The sequence below is a fragment of the Pimephales promelas genome, chromosome 14, assembly GCF_988280905.1.
Source record: "Pimephales promelas chromosome 14, fPimPro1.hap1.1, whole genome shotgun sequence".
In the NCBI taxonomy this organism is placed as follows: domain Eukaryota; kingdom Metazoa; phylum Chordata; class Actinopteri; order Cypriniformes; family Leuciscidae; genus Pimephales; species Pimephales promelas.
In genome coordinates, this window is record NC_142782.1 from 13,213,231 (window position 1) to 13,232,560 (window position 19,330).

General features: G+C 35.5%; 1 protein-coding gene across 5 annotated transcripts in view; it reads right to left on the minus strand.

Annotated features, from left to right (window-relative positions):
• Positions 1-19,330, minus strand: part of magixb (MAGI family member, X-linked b) — a 117,218-nt gene that overhangs the window by 50,088 nt on the left and 47,800 nt on the right. For 4 of the 5 annotated variants that reach the window (XM_039672159.2, XM_039672157.2, XM_039672158.2 and 1 more), the window contains exons 5-8: positions 18,028-18,201; positions 3,446-3,629; positions 2,079-2,149; positions 7-72 (exon numbers count right to left, since the gene is read on the minus strand). In XM_039672159.2, the coding sequence (XP_039528093.2) occupies positions 7-72; positions 2,079-2,149; positions 3,446-3,629; positions 18,028-18,201 (495 nt within the window). The remainder of the gene's footprint in view (positions 1-6; positions 73-2,078; positions 2,150-3,445; positions 3,630-18,027; positions 18,202-19,330) is intronic. The other variant, XM_039672160.2, reaches the window with a different exon arrangement.

The following is a 19,330-nucleotide window of genomic DNA, read 5'->3' on the forward strand; positions in this document are numbered from 1 at the left end:
GTATACCTTGAATGCACTGTAAGTAGCTTTGTAAGTCTGTGAGTGTCTGCCAAATGCATGAATTTGAAATGTCTGAAGGAAAAGAGAGGTAGAAGTACAGACAGAGGTAAGCATTTGCATGTTTGAGCACACTGTTCAAGCGTATGTTGAACAGCAGATTCGCATGCAGCACTTTACAGCACTAAATGAAAACACATAACCACCTAAAGCAAACATGGAGTTTTAAAGCTGTAATGGCATCTTGTTCTTATAACCTAAACTATTTACATTTATACCACCCTCTACAGTAGTACATTGATGTACTGTACTGCATACAGACTTCAAAGCAATAACTTTGTACACTTTTAGTATTATTTTCTTATTAAAGAGTACTAACGCACTGAAGAGTTAAGAGTATAATACTGGTATTTCAGATGATTTATAGGCATTTTATTTTATTCATTATATATATATATATATATATATATATATATATATATATATATATATATATATATATATATATACTGTACAGTATGTATTTGATATAATTAAATATCTAGTTTATGATTTTTTATGGTCAGCAGGTTATCATTTGCTTGTCATGACATAAGAATTCAATTAAAAAAACATAAAAAGTAAACAATGTTACTCATTTTCAATGTTATCTTTAATCCAATCGAAAAAGAGTTTGTGTCTACAGTTATTTGTAATTTCATGGAAATAATGACCAGTGCATCATTCAAAATCTCATTTGTAATCACTAATCATGTTATACAAGTATAAATAAACAGATACTTAACCTGAAATACTTAGAAAAGGATATTTTAAAAAGCACTTTTTGTTAAGTATCATGTTTGATACATCAGGCCTTTATGAATCATATACTAGGATATAATTTGGATCTTCTACTTGAGAAGAAAAAAACACGTAATTCTTATTCAGTGACCCAAACTGAGCAACAATATTCAATTTGGTGCATTCGTTGATATTTATATGGCCAAAAATAAGATGATATTCTGATAGCTTGTAATAAGATTTTCTGTATAAAAGTTTAGCAGATTACTTACATTACTTACATCATTCAATAACTCATGATAATATGTTTTAGTAAGATTATTTTGAAATGCTCAGTTTTATTAAAGCTCTTCAGTTTTTATTGTGTGTGGGGGGGTGGGTGAGGGGTGCAGTGCAATACAATGATGATGATACATTCCTCAAAAGCCTGATGTATCATATTTAATACTCACATTTGTATGAATAATCAAGTAAACCTAAATTGCTTCAGTCTAGCAAATTATCATCTTGAAATGCTACTAAGAATATAGTTAGTATGTTATTCTTGCATTTACTTAATAATACCAGTATAGATTTTACAGCACAGAGACACATGTATTACGGCCTAAAGAAGGGCATTTTAAGAAATATACTAAAAGGCATTTTACTTGCTAAAAAGTATCATATCTTGCAAATAGCTATCAATCAGATGACAGAGGTTTTCAGCTAAATCTTGATACCTTGGAAAAATTGTGTATCAAATATGATACAGTTAGGCTTATACTTGGGTTAAGAACATGTTAAATCGTCCATTCATGGGTAGTTTTAAAATATACACAAGTTATACTACCTGAATTGATCAACTGAAGAAATAACCAGCATGGGCCTACCTTTTTAGAAAGGTAAGATGTTTTGCTCATGGGTGATATTTCATGCATGGTAAACCTCGATGATGAGTAAAAGTGGGGATTTTGTTTTTAACCCTTTGCCATAAAAATCACACGGTGACAGCCATATATATAGACTTTATATACCCACCCAAAAGAGTTGTGAAACATCACTTCTTTTTTTTATCAAACTATCAAGCAAACATCCTAATGTAGCTGCAGCACCACAGGAAGTAGTGTATTTACAAGATAATAAAACTTTTATACAGTGCATATACTAAATATGTATTCTTATTTAAATCTAAAACTGTTAAATGACTTAAACCCTACTGGAAACAATAGAATAGAATAGAATAGAATAGAATAGAATAGAATAGAATAGAATAGAATAGAATAGAATAGAATAGAATAGAATAGAATAGAATAGAGTCTTACATTCTGACATACAGACATTCTCTCTGCTGTGAGTTGGGCGATCATGCCAAGAGGATGGCTTTAGATGATGGCTGCAGGACAAACACATAACACAAGATGTCAGTGTTGTCATTGAAAACACCACTGTGCATGACTGGAAGCATTTCTTCACAATTAAAATATCACACTTAAAATAATTGTGTTGCTAATAAATGTTATATGGACTACATAATAAAAAAGCAGCTAATCATGTACTTGTTCATAGTTAAAATAGCAAAAAAGTCTTACATTTTTAAATGGGAGGACAAAATATTTCCATATCTCTTGGAGTCAAAATCCAATCAGACTCTACCATACTGTACTGCAAATTCATCCGTGTCTTAGTTGAAGCCAAATTATATAGATGTCAACCAGCACAGGTTGTGTGACATTCCCAAGGTCAATACAATATGACCCAAACTGCATTAAAACAAACACATTTACATTTAAGAGACGTTTAGTAATAGAGTGCCGAAGTTACAACGTCACTCTGTAGACCAAAACGCGGAAGTGAGTTAGCATTTTAGCACTCCGGGTTCCCTCGCTCTTAAGTCTATGGGATTTTTGAATAGGTTTTTGCTAAATCGCCTGAAAGTCTGTGGTGAACAAAGCCTCTAAATATTTTCACGTTTTGATCTATGACATAGAACACACAGTTATAACCTGCTTGTGGTTTTTTAAACTTTATTATGTCTGCTTGTGTTTTTAAAAAACTTTATATAGGCTTCAAAATGTATACATTTGGGATTAACTTGTAAAGATTATCTTGATAGACAAAACTTGTAAGGGTCAACTATTTGTTAAAAACAGATCTTATTTTTTGCGATTTTCCAAAAGTCTATGGGGAACATGCATAGCTTTTCGAACAAGGAAACCCAGGTGTCGCTAGCTTCCGAGTTATGTTAAACAAACATATTTGGGTCACACTTTATATTAGGTGTCTTTAACTACTGTAAACTTACTACTACAGTTACAATGTATTCATGTTGTATTGCCAAACACTTTTTCTGCTTTTGAGCTGGGGTACAGGTAAAGTTCGGGACAGGTTTTGTGGTATGGTTAGGTTTAAGTGGTAAGGGAAGGGTCACTAGTGTATTAGTAAGTAGAACCCAATTTTGGGGCCACTTGTAAGCAAAAAACCCCATTTGAATAGACAAAAACAGAAGAGAAATTCTTCAAAATATCTTCTTTTATGTTCTGCTTTTTAGGATGAACCATTGATATCCATTGATTCTATTGTAATATCAGGGTCCTGAAGTAAAACCAGCTGTGTTTTTAGTGCTCTAGATCTTGTGGTCTATGGGATTAACACAGTATAAATCATTCATAGTGATCATTTATCTTCTTACTCTTTGTAATAGGCATTCCCTGAGTCGCTGTACGCCATCTGCCAGTTTTCTGACCCTGTCACCCGTGCTCCTCTACGAGGTCCGAGCCCATTCTCCAAGGCACTGCCGTCTCCTCCACTTGAATTTCGTGATTGGCTGGGGGATGAAGTGGGCACGCGGGCACTGCTCGCCCCAAGCGAACCACCTAAAACACAAATGAAGAGAAAACAAACTGAAACACAAAAACTATTCTGTCTGAGAGCTTCCAATTGAACATTCATTGAATTATTATTCATAGTCATTCTCTTTTCTATTTACTGTAGTAATAAATTGGTTTATTTCTACTATTGAACACATGAAAGCAAGAACAGCAGAATGAAACTATTATTGTGCATTACCATCATATAGGTTTCTATTTATAGTTTGCTATTTACATTTTCATTATGTCACCTAAGTTTGCATATGTGTGTGTTTAGTGAGATTCAGGGACACCCTACGTTATGGGGACAAAATGTCCCCATAAAGATGGCACAAACAGCTTACGATTTTTTTTTTTTTTTTTTTTGGAAAACAGCTTATACATCATACTAAGTGTCATTTTCTAAAAATGTAAAAAGGTGTAGGTTTAGGGTTAGGGGATATGAAATACAATTTGTACAGCATAAAACTCATTATGTCTATGGAATGTCCCCATAAAGCACTAAAACCCAACGTACGTGTCAGCTAAATATATTTAACATACTATAACTGAACTGATCAAAGTGCTTAATTCAGCAATTAGAAATGCACTCAGTAATTAGACAGAGCAGCACATCATTTTTTAATTCAGGAGTTTCAATCTGACCCATTGCCACAAGTGTATAAAAGGAAGCACCCATCCACACAGTCTGAATTTAAACATTTGTGGAAAAAAGAGTTGTTCTGAAGAGATGTGAATTCAAATGTGGAACTGTGATACCTATGTCGCACCTTTGCGATAAGTCAGTTCATGAAATTTCATGCAAGATGGTTAACTGTAAGTGCAGCCACTCAGCCATGAAGCAGAAGACCACGTAAAGTCACAGAGTAGGGTCACCATGGTGTGTAAACCTCTCTGCCGATTCCATAGCTGAAGAGTTATAAACTTCTACTGATTTCGATTCCTTGTTTCGATTCCGGTTCCTAACGATTCTCGATTCCGATTCTTTTAAGAAGCAGGGTCAAAAAAGTTTAGCTAACCTTGCTAACCAACGGTCTTTCTGAAGGAAATACTCCTTGTGTCACAAATACTTCTTGTGTCACAAATTTTGCATTTTGCCGAGATTTCGTTATTTTTAGAAAAGTGAAGCCACACTTTGGACCGCCGACGTAAGCTACTCATGTTCGACTCGCGCGGTTATGCCAACACTTCCGGTAGACGCTTCTTCGTTTCTTCTTCCGCTCGGCGGACTGTGAATATCGAAACTAGGAATCGAAATTTTAACTTTTAAACGATTCCGGGAAAAATGAAAAGTTAGCCCCGGTTCCAATCGATACTCGATTCTCGATACCCAACCCTAATTAATACCACCACAAAACCTGTGAGATCATGCTTCTCTGTTTGGCAGTCTGATTGGAGAGTCTGGGTTTGGCAGATGCCAGGAAAACTTGACTGCATTGTCCAAACTGTAAAGTTTGGTGGAGGTTTTTGGGGCTGTTTTTCAGATGTTAGCTATTGGGCCCTTACTTCCGATGAAGGAAAATCTTAATGCTTCGACATGCCTACATATTTTAGACAATGCTATGCTTCCAAGTTTGTGCGCACAGTTTGGGGAATGCCCTTTTCTATTCCAGCATGACTGTTCTCCAGAGCACAAAGCAAACTCCAAAAAGACATGGTTGGATGAGTTTGGTGTTGAAGAACTTGACTGGCCCACAGAGAGCCCTGACCTCAACCCCATCGAACACCGCTGGGATGAACCGCAACAAAGCCTTTCCGTCTAACTTCAGTGATCTCACTGATCTCACAAATGCTCTACTGGATGAAAGGGCACAAGTCCCACAGAAACACTCTTGTGGAAAGCCTTCCCAGAAGAGTGGAAACTGTCATAGCTGCAAAGGGGGACCAACTCTTAGAATGCAATGTCACTGAAGTCCCTGTAGCTGTAATTATACATGACAGCCATCGGCACAGATCCTCAGCAAAGACCACGAGAACCAGACAATCATCTGAACCTACGACCATAGTACATCCATACTGGCGTCATGAATCCTATATTCAACCAAAGGAACTGGATGAAATATTTGAATGCTACCGATACACAATCTAATCATGACTTATGCGGCCTGAATCATAATCACACCATGTTCGTTATTTGCACTGACACTATGGGATGGCAACGGAACCGAGCTAGACGATGACTGCTTTATAGATGAACTGCTTTATAGATGAAATGAACTCATTTAATAATTGATGATCTTCACAACGGAACTGAATCAACACTGAACTGACTTCAGCTGAACGATGACATTATTTTCTTTTAGAGCTGCTGTAGCCTACACCTGAAATAAACTGTTTGCATCATTGAATCATTTTCCTGTTATTCCTGTAAAGCTGCTTTGAAACAATCTGAAAAAATGCTATAGAAGTAAAGATGATTTGACTTGACTTAATGGTCAGGTGTCACAATACTTTTGTCCATGTAGTGTACTTAACGACAACACTAACAGTGGTTTAGTGTATCACTTTCAAAAAATAATGGCTTGAAAATACCTCTTCTATAAAGAGAATGCTTTTCCTGTTTGAGTTCAAATGTGTTGCTATATCTTTGTTCATAAAATTTAAATATCAGGAATACAACTGTTCGGATATGATGAAGAAAAAGAATGAAACTCTCAGTAATATTCTTTTTAAGTAGTTTTGAAAAAAAAAATTATTTCAAGCATTTTTTAATCTAAAAATGTTATGACATATATCAGGTTGTTAATGCCATGCCCAAAAAACGTTAATGATCTTTATGAATGATTAATTAATTTTATTTGTATTGGTGGAAAAAAAAAAACTTTTTACACTGAAAAATATCTTACAAAAACATGTTTAAAAAAAATAATGATTAAGATAAGGAAAACAGTGTTCATCACTATATCAGTAATCAAGGTTCACTATGGTGATTGAATGTGTTTGTCATTCCCAAAACAAACTTTTTAGAAATTTGATTAAGCTAAAAAGCAATCCCAAGTTTTCCCTATTCTAAATTCTAAAGGAAATCGCTTCAGTGTCAATTGTGAACTGTACTGTGCGCAGGGTCAGCATAAGAGACAGAGCGCTACATTGAATCCACAGAGGCAGATCGGTATGTTGATTGGCTTCAATGTCATGCTTTGATCGATGCCTCTGTCATCTATGCCACTACCCATGGGGTGAAGACACCAGGGCTTGACAAAAGTGCACAGACAAACAAAACCCAAGTGAACTTATGAAAGAGTTGACTGGACAGTTTTGTCAGCTTGTAGTCTGAACTCTGAAATGTCTTCTGACGTGTATTGTTGCTTCATAGTATGCACTGAAACACAGTTTTCACTGAAACATCAAAACCAAAATTACAAATTACATTTAACTGAAAACCAAATACATTTTGGGTAATAGCTTTCAGGTAATTGGATAATTGTATGCTGGTCAGTGTGTTGTTTTGTCTGGTGATAACTGAAACTAGTAATGTTCTTTGAGAACCAGCAACATCTCTTTTTTTTTACAAATTTTACATAGTGATAGTGATTTCAGGATCCTTTTTGGGCACAGTGAAAAACATTGTCACTGCTGACATGTTCATTTTATCGCTGCTGTGAGCACTAAATAGACACTGACATGGTCAAAGATGGGCATCATCGCTAAAGTTCAGATTAAATGTCATTGTTTTGACCAATGATTTATTTCAGTCCTCCAATTGGGTTTTCTGTACTTGCAGGTATTTATAGCCTACTTATAGAGTACACTTTCATGCCAATGTTTAGTGCAAAAGTGCACTTTATAATATTGTCACATTGAGCGCTTTTTCTTTAAAGTACATTTTAAATCATTACGGTTTAATAATAATATAATGTAAAGTGTTTGAATTTAACTTTGTTCAGAAAATTTTATTTACTTTTTTTTTTTTAATTGGTCAAGAACGCGATTTAAAAAAAAAAAAAAAACTTTTATAATGTTCTCTGGGGTCCACTTATTATGTTATCAAGATTTTTACATAAATGAAAAAAATCCCAATTTAGAAGAAATAAACTATTTTCTATCCTGTTTTTGAGCATCTCTTTCGAACACTCTGTTTTGATGGACGTGTCGCATTCAAGACTTGGGGCTCGTTCTTCGTACGTCGCTAACTCAGTTAGCTGGATTTGATTGTTGGCGATTTGCCATGATCTTGGATCGTTTGGTTCTTCGACGCTCATCCTGGACTTGCTGTCATAGCAACAGGTCCGTCAGCTTGAACCTGCTCGCGAGCAGGCTTATTTCATGTAAACAGGATTAGATCGCGGCTGATACGGGAAGTCCTTCAGCGCAGTGTGACAGTGTAGCCTAATTTCTGAGATTTATTTTTTCTCGTAAAAAACGATCGTCGTGAGGGTGTCGTTTAAATACATTATTATTTTGTTGAAAATGCACATTAATGTTCGATTCGATATCGGGCTTCAACAACAGCACAAAATGTTTGCATTGCCCTAAAATTATTTGCGAGTGGCTTCCTTTACACTATTGGAGATGCGGAGAACTTGATAAGCTTTCTGTCGTTTTTTTTTTTTTTGCCAACTTAGGGTATATTATAATTTTTAATGAAGATAATGCAATCATGATGACCATGCCGATTATGACTTATGACTTAGGCTTAACTTAAGTGATTGGTGCCATACACTGTAGACTACACACATGTTCACATCAAGGCCTCAATGAAGGGATTTTGTGAGCAGAAAGGGGGCTTATGTAAATGTGCAGCCAAATATTACAATTTTTAATATTCCAGATTAGTAATATTATATCACTTTTTTTTAAAAGGCAGAGTAAAATCTCTTAGATGGTGTGTGTGACCATGTTCCATATCACAAATCAGTGTGAAAGCAAAATGGCCAGTGCATTACTCAAGAATTTTAAGAGATTCACATTTATGAACATTATTTGAATGTGGTGAGAAAAATTATAAAGATCAAACTCACGGTATTACATACACTTATGCTGAGAACTGCATTTTTCCATTAAACAGGTGATTACAACAGGATCCTGCATGGAGACAGGTGTTTTATGACCCCATTCCCTGACCCAAACCCCAGACCAGTTACAATGCAGCTCTAGGACAAGGGCACACAATGACATGAGCTTTGGCCAACTAAAGGGGAGATTTCAGGGTCTGAAAAGCCTGAGGGTTGCACCTGACTGGGCCTGTGACATTGCATGTGCCATATTACACAACAGTGCCAACATCAGAAAAAGAAAAAAAAAAGTTTAATTAAGCCTAAAATAAAAGACAAGACAAATTTGCAAAACTCTATTTGCTTAGAGTTTTATTTCAATAGTTCTTAGTAAAGAAAAGCCAGTTATTCAGTCATCTTTTAAAAAGATATTATGCAAGGTCAGCAATAGTACTCTGTGTGAAATAGTGTATTTTACTCTGAAGTTTATTTTGAAGCAACTCTATTTCTAGTGCAATTTTTTCTTTGTCAAGTTCTATTTCTCCCCCTGATTTTTGTTTTTTTCAAAATACTCTATTTTCTGTTGAAGACTCATATAGGGAACGAATTTAACCCTGTGTCGTTTGTGTCACACATGCCTCATGCAACAAATAAAAAGCAAAAGTTGTCTCTACACTGCCCACCCCTGTATCACTGCTGTGTGCAGACTCTTCTGTAGGCCTTTCTGTACGTGTGGACTCTTGTCAGAAATAATAGGCATAGGGACAAGTAGAAATCAATTAAAGCCATCAATTAAATTAAAGTACTTCCTCCAAAGGACAGTCATCTGAGAAGTTTTCTTCACTCTCCAGTGCAATGTGATTGATAACTCATGGCAAAATATTTTTACATTAACATAAGTTTATCAGTTTTTACTTTCACAAGACAAAGCAATTTATCATTACTCAAGATTTAACAGTTGAAATGACTAAACCAGACATTTGGATTATAGGTCTACTACTTCATTTAATGCAGCAACAAATTATTTCACAGTGTACAAAGATAATTTCCCAGTGATGAAGGTGTTGCTGCTACTGGTCCCTGATGTGGCTCTGGAAGAACTGAACCCAGGGATGCCCTTCACAGGGCAATTCACATTCAACCCAAGGGTCAGCTCTTCTGCCAGGGTCAGGAGCATCATTATTATTTTTTTCTCAGCCTTTTTCCTGGTTGCTTTTATAAACAGACAATCATTTATTTAACAGTGCCTTTTTAAAAGAGACTAGTAGGCCTATAAGGCCTAAAATTACCATTAAGTAGAACATTTTTGTACTTAACTTTCACCATGTCCATTATTATAGTGTGGTGACTCGACATTACAATGAACAAAGTAATTATGAAATTATGAAAATAAAAATAAAATAATAATAAGTTATTAAAACATCTAACATGGCCACCACAAACGCATTTAATTTGTCTTCTACTTTTGCCAGCACTCTCTCCTGGCTTTTGCACACTTTGAGGTGTTCCTGGCGTTTTAATTAAAGACTGAAATTCGGCATAACCTTGCATTAAAAGCGCTTGCTCTGCTTGGGAGAAAAACTGGGCGTGTTCTTTGGCCATGCTGAACAGCCAATAGCAGCGTTGCTGATCACTGGTTCTGCTATCGATACATGTCCCCTTTTAAACCAACGCGAGAACGCGCAGTTATCTCAGATAACTCAATCCAGCGATACTAATCATAAACAACAGGTGTGTTCGAAGAACCCAATTAGCCGGATCATGATTAGCACGATGATATTATCTTGGATGTCTCATTTGATCTCGGATGTTTTAAGCAACGTACGAAGAACGAGCCCTTGGAAGTAAACGTTCACTGTTATGATTGCATAAGAGTTTTGCTAATTTAAAAAAAAAATGTTTTTTTTTTTGTTCATGACCCCTTTAAAGTTAATATAGTTAAAAATCATCATTGAAATGTGTCATCACCAGTGTTGGGAGTAACGCATTACAAAAGTAATACATTACAGTAACATATTACTTTTTGCTGTAACGCAGTAGTGTAAGGCATTACTAATCAATTTTCAGTAATATTTTACTCGTTACATGTTCAGTGAGGCTTGTATTACAGTTGTATTACAGTGTATTTTACTTCTTAAAGGCAACAGACTGTGTAAAAGTTTTAAAGCAGTCTTTTAGTGCCAGTTCAGAGCGGTCGCGTCTGTAACATTGTTTTTTCCTCATAAATGCGAACACGAAAACTAAAATAAAATTAATATTTTAAGTTCTATGGAGACTGGAGAGCCAACCCTTCCTCATCCAATTTGCGTAGTGTAATTAACAGAATTACAAAAAATCGTTTTTGCCTCCTATTTTTTTGTCACGCATAAATGTGTGTCTTTTCCCTAATATTAAAAATAAAACATAGACTGATATTTGTCTAATGTCTGGAGTCCTTTAAGGAAGTAGCCTATACGTTTCAATACATGTATTTTCTGAGAATTTTTATTTCAAGTTTTGACTGCAAATGTCATGATCATAATGCTGGACTTCCCCATTTTTAAATAATTTATCCTCAACTAGTTTTGTGGTGTAGGTCTACGTATTTTATAATGTTAACTTCAAATAATACTAATAGCCTAATTTAAAGATAAGGCAGCATTGGATCTGGATGGTAAGGAGAATAACGCTGGAGTTGGAAGAGGTGTGTCGCGATTCTGTAGGTTCGTGGATCTGAGTCGTGTGGCGAATCGCGATTTCGGTTTCATATTGCATATCGTTACAGCCCAAAAGTTAAGTTCTACTTAGTTATTTTGGTGAAAGTAACTCAAAAGTAATACATGAGTAATGTAACGCATTACAATTCTGGGACAGTAATATTGTAAGGTAATGAATTACTTTTAAATAACAGTAACAAGTAATACCTAATGTATTACAGTTTGGAAGTAACTTGCACAACACTGGTCATCACAAATATATTTCATTATATGACATTTAAAATTTTAAATAGAAATTCAATTTAAGTATATTTTACTTATATTAAAGTATATTCATGTAAATAAATGTCAGTACAATTTAACCATATTTCAATAGACAATACAAGTAATCATGAAATTATATTTAATGTATTTTTAATATTTAAATTCAAATGACATGCAATTAAGTATCCAAAACATTGCATTTGGTTCACACTTAAATATATAAATTTAAAGTATATTATTTCCATAACAACTGCCACCACTTTATAAAAGTGAGCTAAAGGGTAAGCTTATTTAAAATAATTTTTTGTACATTTATAATGTGTAACCCACACCAACTTAAAAAGAACCGGTATAGAACCGGCTTCACAATCATCTACAGAAGAAAAAAAAAGCTGTATGGCTGTTAAACTGAACCCGTATCTAACAACTATTCATTAATATAAAGACATCCTCTTATATCACTTGACATACCATATTGCTAGTATACAAATGAAGGATCCCCAGCTGGGACCTGAACATCTGCAACCTGCACTCTGTATTGAGGTAATTAGCATATTCCCACAAGAATCATAAGCCCAGCTGCAAACAAACACACACACCCTTGGCTGTGGTGTCATATACACACAATCTATCTGCTTTAACAGCACTGCTGTTTAGCAAGAGGGGAATTATACCATGAACTCTGACATCCAGATGCTATTTTAGTCAACATGATGGATATAGCCATGAATTTCTTTTCATATTTATACCATATTACGGTATATTCAATATAATACTTGCAATATATAATTATTTAGCAAAATGTAATTGTTAGTTTAAATTGACATTTATGCATTTGGTGGATGTTTTTAACCAGTGACTTAGATTTGATTTAAAGTACACATTTATCTGTACAATACACTGCATTCCCTGGGAATTGAACCCATGAAGATGGCATTTGAAATTTCAGTTTACCTCTAAATGTTAAGTGTAAATCAAATTGTTAAATCTGCATCTAAAAGTTTACTCATCATCACACTTCTACATTTAATGTCAGCATTGCACAAGTCTCTTTGCATAAGCAGAATTACATTGAGACTATTTTTTTTAGTCACAAAACAACCAGTGCTGAAATGTGGCAAATAAACCTTTAAGATCGGACTTAAATTATGCAAAATGGTTGATTTTGGAGTCCTTAAACATTGCAATATGTTTTATGCCTTGTGAAAAAGATGTACACTTTAGCATAAGTTTAGCACATATTACAGAAAAAAACATGTACATAAGTGTATCCTAAATGTAATATTTTCCGACCTTTAATTCCATGTTATTTACAAATAAAAATACTGTCGTAGACTACACTTGACAACAAAAAGTAGCCTTTTGTTTCACTGATATTATATTATCTGCAATTACTTGTGATATGAGCCAATTAAAGGTGGTTAGACATGCATGAAAAGTGGAGCATCACCATAAACTTGATCAAGTTTAAGGGTGGAATGGTGTTTTAGGGTACACTATGTATCTTTTAGTGGTTAAAAAACAAAACTGCATGCATTTGGTGGATAAACATTGGTTGTGCTTTGGCTCTCTGTGACTGAGTGTGGATGAAAAATGCTATCCTTTACTGCTCATAAAACATTCACTACTAGATATAACCAGTTTAGATGAAAGGATCTCAAGATGATTAGCTGAAGATTAGCCATCTTTACGTCACTTTAAGAGTGGCGTAACATGTCACAACATGTCAAATCCATCAGTTCTCACGATTTCCAAAAAGCAATGTTGATTCTCGTTTTATTACAAGCTATATGCAATTTCGTTTTAGCCAGTTAACTTTCCTCTCTTCAATGTGTTTATTTTATTTTATTTTAGCTTCTCCACGTCAACTTTCTACCACTCCCAAAATACACACGTCAAAGTAGCCAGAGAAACTTTTCTCTATTGACGGATATAACGAGAAACGCACGGGCGAGTGATGCATGTACGCAATTTCCAGTAAAAACCATCCAGTCACGTCTAAAATATAAACCCTTATAATAGGCTTGTCATAGTGAATCAGGGTAAGACAAAAAAAATTTTTTTTTAACAAAACAAAAAAGTTACATAGTGTCCCTTTGTCACCTTTGTACCTTCTCTGTTTTCATGGACTCTTATTTCCGGTTTCCTGTGTTTCCATTGCTGTTAGTTTCTATCCACAAGTTTCCGAGGGGCGCTCCTGTAAAAAATAAAGTGGGTGAAACTTCCGGTGAGGCGGCGGAAGTAGCATTCTAATGGTATTTTGTGTGTTAGTTAGCGAAGAGGCTAGCTGTTTTTCGGATAATTATTTTACTATTTAAAGACGCAAATCTTTATGAGAGATGTCGTTACGGAGCTCAGGGACAACATGTGCTGTTCGCGGTTGTATGTATAACCGGACTAAACTAATTTTCAGTGGTTTAAACGTGATTGTTTTGAACATAAGCTGAAAACGAAATCAGAGTGATTCTGCCAGAGCCCGTCTCTGATCCTGCCAACGACTGTAGTTTCCATCATCTCCCAAAAGACGACGAATCTTCCTGTGTACATTTGTTTACATTCTTAATATTCTATAAACTTTTATCAGCATGTGATTGGCTGTTCTCTACTGATGTTGCACCTAAACTCAGGATCAAAGCCTGTGTTGACAGAATACCAAATGTGCCAGTTAATGTATTCAAGTAGCACATTCATTTATAATTTTGAATAAACTCTAAAGCACAATGACTAAGTGTGTATTTTTTATTTTAATTGTTTGTCAGCTCGCACAACTGTCTGTCACCATGCCTTGATGAGTATTGATTATTAATAATGTTATTTATAATAATGCCAATCAACTACTACGGAGGGTAAAGGTACTGTTATTTCACCCTTTTGAATTTCGTTGAGGTTGTGTTCCCACATCATTAGCTAGTTTGGATCGCTATAACTTGAATGACTGTCAACTGTTGAATGAACGAGTGTCAAGCATGTCAAATCGCGCTTTGTTTACTTCGAACCGGAAGTCGCGCCCACTTTTGACGCAAGGCCTCGGGGCGTAGGAAACTTGTGGATAGTTAACCTTTTTTGTAACCATGCCAACTAATCACCTGCACCTGTCTATCATTAGTCCCTTGTTGTCATCTAGTGCATTTAAACCCTCAGTCATCCTCTGTTCATTGTCTTGTGTTAATGTTCCGTGCTGGTATTTCTCTTTATTGGTCCTTGTGTTTTTATTTTTCATCTGCTCCAAGCCTCTTGAATATGGATTATCAAGTCAAGCAGGTATACATGACAACCTTTAAGATACTGAAAACGTAATAAAATAAAACCTACCCAGACAAACATAATCCTGGCAGTGGTGCTATATTTTTCAAGGTGAGAGCATCCATGCCCTGTGAAGTATGTAAGTCAGAATAGTATCCTCTCAAATGTGTGTCTGGTGGGCCGATTGCAGTAAGCACAGATGGTTCATGCGCTGTTCAAGTCTCTCAAAGTTCTTTGCAACTAGTTAGCAATCTTAGGAATGTTTGTGTTCTCATTTTGTTGCAAAGAAACAGCGCCAAGGCTATTTTTTTAAATAGATTTCAGGGGGAAACAGAAGCTGAGCTTGATCCCATCCTGACCTTTTGTTTGCTCTAAAAGCAACATTGATTGCACTTCGTCTATCTTCAAAACGAAGTACACAAAAATAAAAGTAATTCAATCATGCATTTGAACCAGAAAAAAAATACATTTAAATGATCAAATCTGTGGGTTTAATAACAGGATAATCCTGTGTAATGATGTGACAAGCCTCTGTGATATATTGTGTTTTGTGCCCACACAGTCCCCTCAGATCCAAATGTCAGGGAAAGGTGGAATAATAATAAATGACAAGAAAACCTGAAATAACAAAAGGCACGCAGGTTTGTAGGCTTCTCAAGAAGAAAGAGAATATGTTAGAGCTGACAATAGAGGGGGATATCAGAGACTGAAAAAGCTGGCTGGTATTGTTTGCCTGGTAATTACTCTGCTGTCACTTTGAGCATGAAAGACAAAAGAAAAACTGGGAATTTTTATGTATCAACAATTACAGCCACACTTTTGGTCTTGTATGTATTAGCTTTATCTTATTATTTTTTTAAGAATGGCATCAATTATCAAAATTCAAATTTTTAAAAGCAAAATGACAGAAATTGGCTATTTTGTGTTAATATAGCCCATATTGTCATAGGTTAGAGGATTTGAGTCCATTCTGTAATATCCAGATTCAATCCAGGATCACCAGAATACAATTAAAAAACAGGGAGATGATGTGGTTTGAATCCTTAAACAATAAACGGTGTCCTTAAAATTTTTGATTATATAAATTATATTGTTATATTATCACGCACGTTATAATCTTGCTGTCTGAATTTAATTAGATTAGATGTTTGTAAAAAAAAAATGCACCTTTTGCATTTCCTTTGCAGTTGTCCATACAGGCGTCACAAACACCAACAACATAACACCCAATCAGGTGTTGTCACAAGGATGAAGATGAAAGGATGAACATGGAGAGCTAAAAAGTTTCCTATAAACAAAATTATTTAATGAAAACAAACTCATGTAATCTACAATGACGAAGAGAATGTAAAGTGTGTGAAATGCACAAACAACAACCTACAAACACAGAGTGAAGGTAAGGACTAAATTACACAGTGATAATGAGGAGATGAAGAACAGGTGTAATGATCTGATGAGTGTCCATGACAACTGATTAGTGGCGGGAAAATAAGACACGTGTGATGAACGAAAAGTCCAGAACAAAACTGAAAGTCCATGAAAGTGAAACTAAAGATGAATAAGTCCAGATAAATATGACAGGTGTAGTCCAATTCATGGTCTTGTCCAATTTCATGACTCTTATTGTTGGTTTTTGAATAGTTCAAAATGATTCATGAATTTACAAATTACCCGAGTTTAATCAGCATGATGAATCCTTCACTCCCTCAATGAACTCACAAACATAACTGCAAGTTAACGTTACAATAAGTAATGCTTAGAAATTCAGAAAGTTTTACTTTCTGTAAAGAGAGAAACTTGTCAAATCTGTTGGCTTACCACGGATATTACTACTACAATGCTTCTCTGACCAGAGATCTCAATCTTTTTGTATTGTCCTTTCTGATTTTGAGAGAAAATGTAGAATAATGTGGATTAGATTTAAATATAACAAAACAAATAAATTGAAAGGGAGTATAGTAGGCAGGGATGTGTCCTAACTTCCTGGACCATAATGTGACAAAAACAGGAGTTATTCATTTTTAGAAAGAACAGTTTTAACCCAGAAGCCAGCATTCATTCATGGCAAAAATGTTGAAATTGTAGAGATGTATAAGGGTTTAGGAACCATGTTTGACTCTAACCTCAAGTTTGACAAAAACACAGAGCTAATCAGAAGTGGGGACAACAAAGAATCCACTTGACGTGGAAGCTAAATTCTTTCAATGTATCTCAGAGGATCTTGTGTAACTTTTATTATTCATTTATTGAAAGCACATTTTCTTTTATCTGCTGGTTTTATGGATTGTCTGTGGGGGACATGAATAACCTCAGCAGTATTGTTAAAATCTGCTTCAAGATCATTGGAGCCGTTTTTACCAAAGGTAAAAACGGCCGTTTTTACCAAAGGTACCTCAGGTCTGTCAACTGAACTCCAGAAGGCTAGACAGGTCATGAGTTATCCTGACCATGTTTTTGGTCAGGAATTCTGTCTATTGCCCTCAGGACGGTGCTACCTTGAAATATGATGTCATTGACAGTGTTTCTGAATGCTTGATTGGTTGTCTTCTTGTCTTGTTGATAGGCTAAATCGTGTAAGCTAAAACTTAATTGCCCTGTGGGGATAAATAAAGCTGTTTGAATTGAATTAAATTGTACTCTCAAAATATACTTTGCCAATAAACTTAATGAACAAACACACAAGGGGCAGTGGATGTGTATACTATATATGGATGTGTTTTCATTGACTGTGCATCTGCAACCTTGTTATTCACATGTATGAATAGGTATATCAGAAATAGACATTAAAGGCATAGTTCACCCAAAAATTAACATTCTGTCCCCATTTACTCACGCTCAAGTTTTTCCAAACCCGTATGAATTTCTTTCTTCTGCTGAACGCAAAAGAAGATGTTTTGAAGAATATGGGGCAATAACAGTAGATGTGCTCCATTGAATTCCATTTTTTTCCCATACTATTGAAGTCATGGAAGGTTTGGAAAAACTTCAGGATGAGTAAATGATGACAATTAAAATTTTTGGTTTGGGTAAATGAAAGTTTCCTTTAAGCATTTAGATTATCATTAATGTGATAATTCTTCATATGGATATTACACATTAACACAAACCAGCACATTCTCGTCTCTGAAAGGTTATAAATAAGTGTTTTTCACTGACATTTTCAATGAAAATTAATTAATGTGAGTGATAAACAGCATCATATTAACCGTTCCAAGATGGCGGACATGCCGACTTGTCTGGAGCAGTCGAATAAGGCATTCTTCCTACCTGATAGACCCGAGTCCTCCTCACTGTTGTCGCCCTCCTCGCCTGCCTTCTCCAGGTTGCTGAGGGACTTGCTACGGGTACGGAAGTTTCTCAGCAGGTTGCGGTGCTCCTGGTAGGTAATAGGAGGGCTTTCTGGACCGATGTGAACAGGACGAGGGGTTCCGTAGTAGTTCCCTAATCCAGGAAATATAAAAAGGTTCTCACTCAGGCCTTTCAGGGACAGTTATAATACTGCTTGGAAGTTATTTTGTTCATAAAGTGTTGATTTAGTTTCTTATTTTAGGGTCTATTTAGTGTACCCTAACCTCATGGTACAGGAAACATGTTACATCTCTCTATATATACTGTATATAGCCTACACACCTATGTTCCTCAACAGTTTTTCGCATCACTCCGACTCCTCACTATTGGCTGGTTCCAATCCCACCCAGGAATATGGAGGGAGTACTCTGGGTTTGGGCCAAATTCCGACCTCGGAGCTCTCCCCTCGCCAAATTCGCATACTCTCTACACTCTCTGAATATTTGTAAGTGTGAACAAATGAAACACAATTAAAGGATTTACATACTAGGGATTTATGGCTAGTGGTTAAAGCCATGGATATGTTGTATATTTTCTTGCAGAGTGAATCAATAGCTTTATTTCAATACAAATAGCTAACAGGAGCAACAAATCAAGGTCACCTTAAAAAAAGATTATAATCCATTATATTGTCATAGTATGTTGTCTAAAAACATATAAACCACCTCAAGGATGGAATACTGTACAGGAGGGGTGACATTATACAGTATCTTCAGATGGTACCATAGATTTTAAACGTGTCCTGATCTCCATCTGTTATTGATTGAGTAACTTGCCTTTGCAGTGGTGAGTAAATCATACCCTGCCGTGTCGGCAAGGTGAGAATGGCGTTTACGGCATTTTGTAAATGCGTCTGCATTTTTTATGCTAATTCATTTTATTCGTTTAATCAGGCGGCGTAGGCGAACCTGCCCCTGAGAGCCATAACTTACATGCTAAAGGCACATGTGTCTCAGAGCCCACAGTAATGATGCCGAGAGAGGAATGAGCTTGGAATTCCACACTGAACACTGAATTGTGATACATTTGCCATGAAATGCCTATTTTGAAGGGTATTTCTGTGTAATGGACAATGATCTTTTATTTATAGCATAAACTGATATTATGTGGCTCAAAGTAGTGTAAGCATTTCTGCAGATTCCTATAAAAAATTATACAAATATAAAGACATGAGACAGACTGAAAGTAAATTAAACTTGCTCTAACCAGGAATAACAAATTA